Consider the following 7,281-nt stretch of genomic DNA (forward strand, 5'->3'; position numbering starts at 1 on the left):
ATTATTATTATTATTATTATTATTATTATTATTATTATTATTATTATTATTATTAACCTTTATTTATGAAGCGCTGTAAATTTACACAGCGCTGTACATGCAATCTTTTTAGTTAGACGGTTCCCTGCCCTCAGGCTTACAATCTAAAAAGACATGACACAGAAGGAGAAGGGAGTGGTGACAGGAAAGGGTAAGAGGTCCAGCAGTTCCTCTCAACCTCCGAGGCCTGGACCAAGGCAGATGGACTGGAGGGAGGGCTTGGCTTCATAATGGAAGGTTAATCATTATCCAGGGAAAATAGATACTCACAAGTAGGATAATACATATACAGTACATAGCAATACAGGAAATGGATCGATAAACAGCCAACAACAGAACATCAGATAGTAAGCGACAATTATGCGATGCCTGGGAAGGCTTCTCTGAATTCTCAGAAGTGGGGAAGATGATCTCCTTGACACTTGAATACAACAACCAGGTTTAGAGATGAGTTGCAAGGTGTTCTTCTCTGAAGAAATCTTGCCAACAAAACCTATGATAACGTTGCCATAGATCAGTGTTGCCTTGAAGACACATCACAACAGAAACTCTGAATTGCTGAGAAACAGAGCCACCCATTTGATGTCATAGAATCATAGAGTTGGAAGAGACCCCAAGAATGGCCATCCAGTCCAACCCCTTTATTCTGCCATGCAGGAACTCTCAGTCAAAGCATCCCTGACAGATGGCCATCCAGCCTCTGCTTAAAGACCTCCAATGAGGGAGACTCCACTACACTCCGAGGAAGGAGTGTGTTCCACCGAGGACCGATATCTGTGCCAAATAACTCAGTAGCCTGAATGCTATGGTCAGTCCTTCCTAGAGTAGACTCACTGAATCAATGGGATTTACTCACATGTTCATTCGACATGCAAACAGTTGGTTTAATCGGAACAAACCAATAGGACCGAGGCCATATAAAACGTTGATAACACTCTTCAAATGCTAAAACTCCACCTCTTCAAGCAAAGTTTGTCATCTTGCTATGGAGCACATCCAAAAATTAAAATGCAGGGAAAGCTTTAAAAAGAAGAGGGAAAGGATGGAGTCGTATTTGCAGCTCATGCACTTAGACCATCTGTGTGTGCATTAATTTTATATGGGTTTTTAAACCTTCCCTCTTTTTTCTTTTCCCCCTTTCCTCTCCCTTTAAAGTGTTATCTTCATAAAACTAACAGAGGAAATAATTTACAAGCTAAATGCGGACCAACAGCGTTAAATGAGTCGGCAGCCAGCTGCAAGCCAGGTGGCAAAGCCTTGGAGGGCTGGTCCATTGCGCTGCCAAAAATATCCTTGCATTTCAAGTAGAGAACAGGGAGGATTTTCAGAAGATTGGAGCCACCAGAATCCTTCCAGAGCATGACGATCCTGAAGATGTATGTTCTCCATTCAGGGCAGAGATTGACCCCAGAGCAGATCCACTGCCCCACTGACATGGGAAAACACACAAAAAGAAAGGGATATAAAACCTAACTCCCTGAAATGATGATAAATAAAGAGACAGAGTCAGGATATAAAAATATGTATGAAAGCTCTATCTGTATCTGCAGAGGATATGTTCCTGGACGTACTGTGGAAATGCAAAAGCATGGATAATAGCAAACCATATTGAAATGAATGACTTCTTATGGAAGTTGACCATAGAGTCATGCTGGAGGACTTAGAAATGTCCTCCATTCAGTTCTGGGTGACTCATTTTAAGTTTAAATAATAAGTTAGACCAGGTTCAGAGAAGGGCAACAAGGATGGTAAGAAGAATGGAGAACAAAACCTATGAGGAAAGGTTGAAGGATCTGGGCATGTTCATCTTGGAGAGAAGACTGTGGGGTGACATGTTGGTCCTCTTTCAATATCTCAAGGGCTGCTGTAGAGAGGAGAGGAGAGGAGAGGAGAGGAGAGGAGAGGAGAGGAGAGGAGAGGAGAGGTTTGTTCTCTGATGCCCCAGAAGGTAGGACCAGGTCTAATGTGTGAAGTTACAAGAGAGTGGATTTTGATGGAGCATTAGAAGGACCTTCTTGATGGTAAGAATGGCTTGACCATGGAACCGTTTGCCTAGATGGATTCTCCTTCTCTGGACATCTTCAGAAAGAATCTGGGCAGCTCCCTGCTGGGGATGCTTTTGCTGGAGACCCTGCTTTGAGCAGGAGGTTGGACTTCATGGCCTTTAGGGGCTTCTTCCAACTCTATGATTCTATCACTCTATTCCAAGACAGTTTTCATCAGCGTTCAATGAAATTCTTGTTTTCTAGTTGTTTCCTCCAGACAAAAACCAACACATCAGTGTACATTCTGACAAAATAAAAATGCCTCTTTTCAGCCATTGCAAATTGTCCACATTTAAAACTCCTCTGTTTGCTGCGTTCTCATTCCCTTGTTCGCCTTTACCTGCCCCCTTCCCTTTGGATGATGGAAACCTATTTCTAAAAGCTCAGCTGATGTTTTAATGTATGCAGTGGGAAAAATTTGGATACTGAAGGAACAGTTCATTGGGGGAGGCAGGATCCTTATTTGCAAGGGCAAAGCCCTCCTTTTGACTTCCATGACGTTCGCTTCTAAGCTTGAAGGAGCTGCAAAGCTCCTTTAATAAGAAGGCTGCTTTGAAGGAAGCTTTTTCAGTCTCTCTGCCCTTCTTTCTTTCAGGAATGTGAATCAGACAGCGGGATGGTGCTGGCTCTGGATGAAATCAAAAGCCGAAAGAGGCTGGAAATCCGTTCCTGGCCTTATGGGATCATGGCTCTGGCGTAAGTAACCCAAATGGGTCCATATTGGTTGATATTGACCTTGGATTAAGAAATAGGTGGAAGAATGGATTTGGAATGAAGCACAAGGTGCATCCATACATTACTTATATATTTGGAAATCCCATGCCCTCCAACATTTCACACTAGGAGACATCAGAATGTAGTCAAGATAGCAAAGGTTTTTAATGAGGATGAGCACAGAAACTAGGAGACGCTGCAGCAGTTTGCTTTTGCCTGATCCTCCTGGGAAGCTTTGGAAATCACCCAGAATTCTTCATCAGGATTTCATATAGTATAAAAACCAGAGGATTGCAGATTCTCCCATAAAACTTAGAAGGAACTTTTGGATGATTAAGGTTGTCAATTCAGGATTGTTTCTGTGGTTTCTGTGCCAAAAGGGGAGAGGAGAGGACCTTTTATCCTTTTAGAAGGTTAAATGCAGTTTCTAGAAGACGTAGTGCAAATAAAGCTTTGCATCTACCCACAAATGTGGAAACAACAACACAAGGAGATCAACCCAGCTCTCCTCCAAGAGACCTTGCTGAGACTAGCAAGGATGGAAAATGTCGTCCTTGTTCACAAGAGCTCTCTCTTTATCCAAAACATTTATTCTGGACCCATTACAAACAGGACTTCTTCCTTCATACAAAAGCTCAGGAAGGCTTTGCATGTTTTCCAAAGCAAGCTCGATGAATCCTTTCACTCCTCCCACACATCCATATTGACACACATCCCAGATCCAGCTGTTTATTGGTCTTGCCCTGGCTTTCTTCCTCGAGTTAAAAGAGAGATGCAGGGGGTAGGAAACTGAGAACATTCAGGCTCTGAACGCTTGTGTCAAGAGTTTAGAGAAGACAAACACTAAGCTTTTGAGGCTGGGAATCTTGTTGGACACGTTGCAGCGTTTTGCTGTGTCAGGTGCTAAGCGCCAAGGACCGAAAGAGAGGACTGCTGCCAACAGAATGCAGCAATGCCAGTTTTGGGTCTTGTTTGCAAGCAAGGAGATGCCACCTTTAAAGTTTGCTGTTCTTGTCAAAATGTTGTTTTGTTGTTGCTGTGTGCCTTCAAGTTGTTTCCGACTTATGGCAACCTTAAGGCGAAGCTATCATGAGGTTCTTTTGGCAAGATTGCTTCAGGGGAGGTTTGCCATTGCCTTCCCCTGAGGCTGAGAGAGTGTGACTTGCTCTTTAAAAAGCCTTTGATGGTGACTAGAATGTAATTGGAAGCTGTTACCCATTGTACCAATAAAGTAAGATCAATGCTGTTTTTGCATTGACAATTTGTTAAGAGTAACACACTATAGATATAATTCAGTTTGAGGCTGCTTTAACTGCCCTGGCTCAGTGCTAGGGAATCCTGGGAACTGTGGTTTATTACAGCACCAGAGCTCTCTGAAAGAGGAGGCTACACAAAACTACAGTTCCCAGAATTCCTTGAAGCAGGGCAGTTAAAGCAGTCTCAAACTGGATTATTTCTGAAGTGTGGTTTGGACCTATATTACACTGCAGAAATAATCCAGTTTGAGATTGCTTTATTATGTTTTGCAAGGAATGTTTCATCCCAACCCTTCCTGTAGCTTAAAACCAATGCAAAATGCAGTAGTTTTGCTCCAACAGTAATTGCCATGCCCCCCCCCAAATACATTTAAATCAGCCCAAAGTTGCCAGTAAATCCAGAAAATGAAAGCTGTACAACTCTTTTAATTTCAGGGTGTGTATCTCAGATAAAAGGAGGTATTTTTGGGGAAGGCAGTTGGGTTTCAAACCCGCTGCCAGGGAGGGTTAATCATGGCACTTGCTTCTGAGCAAACTTTTCAAGCCTCTGACTCGGGAGCAAATATTAAATGTCATCCTTTCCGAGGCGCTCATGAAATGTTGGCTGACAAGAGGCCGTCGTTCTCAGATGCGACGCGGTCGGGGCCGCGATGGGACAGATCCGCAAGCCTCCCTCTGCTCTCTCAAGGCTGACAAAGCTCCAGGGGTCTCTCTGTGTGGCCAACATTAAACCTTCAAACCCATTCTTTTTATCTGGCACCGCAAGACAGACCCAGGCAGAGAGCCAAGCTACACAGATCGGTCCGTCTTCCTGGCCCTCTCTGTTGACCAGTTTAATGCCTACAAAATTAAAAAGCCAGCAGAGCTGTGGAGTCTTCTGGGGACCAGGAATACTTGGGGACTGGGGATAAATGAAGGAAATGTCAGGGATGATGGGAGTTGTAGCTCTTCACCTCTGGCTCTAACTCACCACCTTGTTATGCACCGGCGCTGACCAGTTTTGGCCAGTGGTTAATGCTTTTCTCCAAAGCAGCAGAGTTTCAGAGAATAGGCTGAAGACCCTGACAAACTCTCCAAACCTTCTCACTCTTGCTCCACAGAAGTCTTCCCACTTCTCCAGGATCCTGCTGGCTCTTGTATCTTCACTCAAGACACCAGACAACTCAGTAGTCTTATATAAAAGATCTACTTTATTCTACTATATACAAATACTAATGCCCTCACAAATCACAATCTCTACAATCTCCAAACTACTCACACAACTACCCACAAAATACATTGGCAATCATAGCAATTATTATAGCCATCGTTAAACACCACCCACTTAGTCAGTTTCCACCCAGTGGGCGTGTACATCCATTTTGATTGGTTCTCATAGTTCAACCCATACTTAAGGATTTCATCATTTCACCTTGTACACTTAATGATACTCAGGTGTTTCCAATTATACACTCTACATTTATGTCCTTGGCATTTAGGACTGCTAAATTACATTACCTTTTACACCTGTGTGGCTTCTTAATTGCTTTTGCTTAGTCATAGTGACTTTCACATACATGTTTTATTTCTCTACTGTATATCCCATGTTGCATTTTCCTTAACAGGAAAAAGGAACGATACAAAAAGTAGGGGTGGGAATCGTGTAGCCCTCCGTAGATGACATTGATCCTTGCAATATTGTGACACGTGGTTCGTGGGCCAAATATTGCAATCACAGAGTCGTATCTTGGAGTTTGGAAGGACCCCAACCCAACCCCTTCTGCCATGCAGGAAGGCACAACGCACCTTGGATAGCTCCATTAACATTAGACTAATTCCAGAGCAGATTCAGTGCTCCCACTGAGATGGAAGCGGCTGGCTACCACTGCATTTTTGCATTCATCTTCTCTTTTAAAAACTCACACCAGTCAGGGGCTCCAGAGCTGCGAGTCCCCTTCAGTCTCCCCAAAAACCCAGAGATTTCCTTTCTTTCCGATTCTCTGATTCTTCCTTCCTCATACAGCCCAGCAGTGACAACTGACAGAATCGTAGAAGGAACCATATAGGAATACACAGTGGAAGCATTGCTGAAAGATGCCTCCAAAGGTGGAGATTCCACCAAACTACATTTGTAGGAGATAGAACTTGGCAGCTTTGCAATGTCCAGATTCAGGAAAGGGCTACCATGGCGTTACTAGCCAGCAAAGTGACCACTGTGCATCGGGGCTGATGTGCATTGTGTGGTGATCCACATTGGCCACTCCTGATATGCATCAGGACACTGGCTAAGGAATTGTGATATGCATCAGTAGAGCCCAACACACAACTAGAGAATGCCAATGCATCTTGGTAGAACCAGTGTCCTGATGCGCAGTTCCATAGCATCTCCTCAATGTAGCTAAGCATGCATTGTAGCTAAGAAAGAAGTTGGCAGCATGAGCATCAGAGGAAGTAAACCTAAGACTGTAAATAAAATGATGATGATGATGATGCTGAAGACTTAAGTCTACAAAAGCTCATGCTGCCAACTGCTTTCTTTCAGTTAGTCTTCAAGATGCTACAAAGATCTCTTTACATACTGGTTTTACAGACTGACGCGGCTATATTTTTGAATTCTATGCCTATCCTCCTAATGCAAAGTAGACCACAATGTAGAATCATGGTCTCTGATAACAACAGCAACCAGGAGCTGTTAACAGTAGATTTACTTCTCTTCCTTTTCCCACTGCAGGAGGAAAGCCATGGTCAACAAGAGCAAAGAGTCCGTGTTTTCCGAAGCCGGGCGTGAGCCAGTGAAATACCGGTCGGCTGTTCAGATGGAGGAGGACGCCCTGGAAGAGTCCGTTTTGCTTCCGATGGATCCCAACCTGGAATGCCACAGCCCTCCTCCTGACTACAACTCCGTGATCCAATACTCTGCTCCTCCGGTGTAACTGGCCCTGGAGGGGGGGACCCCTTGCCTTCTTCATCTGTGACCAGGCAGTATTTGCATCCACCTTCTCATTCCTAATGCCTGCTTCAAGGACTTAGTAGCGTTAAGAAGAGAAGGCCAACCGCCCATGTGCCCTGATTTGCCTATTCTTGGCATATCCAATCCTCAGTGCCAATGGAAACCCTCTTAAGGAGAACTCTCTTAGGGTTATATTGCAGATAGTCTGGCATTGTTGTTGTTTTTCCCTTTAACTTTCTTCTACTATGTTTGCTACAATTGCAAAACAGTGGCGGCATTTTCCATCTCTCGTTGTTTC

General features: G+C 43.9%; 1 protein-coding gene across 1 annotated transcript in view; it reads left to right on the plus strand.

The window, feature by feature from the left end:
- LOC121936578 (vascular endothelial growth factor receptor kdr-like) overlaps positions 1–7,275 on the plus strand; it is a 91,446-nt gene extending 84,171 nt beyond the window's left edge. The window contains exons 29-30 of the mRNA XM_042478914.1: positions 2,680–2,780; positions 6,765–7,275. Of these exons, the coding sequence (XP_042334848.1) occupies positions 2,680–2,780; positions 6,765–6,966 (303 nt within the window). The 3' untranslated portion in view covers positions 6,967–7,275. The remainder of the gene's footprint in view (positions 1–2,679; positions 2,781–6,764) is intronic.
- The last annotated feature ends 6 nt before the right edge of the window (positions 7,276–7,281 follow it).

The sequence above is a fragment of the Sceloporus undulatus genome, chromosome 7 (assembly GCF_019175285.1).
Source record: "Sceloporus undulatus isolate JIND9_A2432 ecotype Alabama chromosome 7, SceUnd_v1.1, whole genome shotgun sequence".
NCBI classification, from domain to species: domain Eukaryota; kingdom Metazoa; phylum Chordata; class Lepidosauria; order Squamata; family Phrynosomatidae; genus Sceloporus; species Sceloporus undulatus.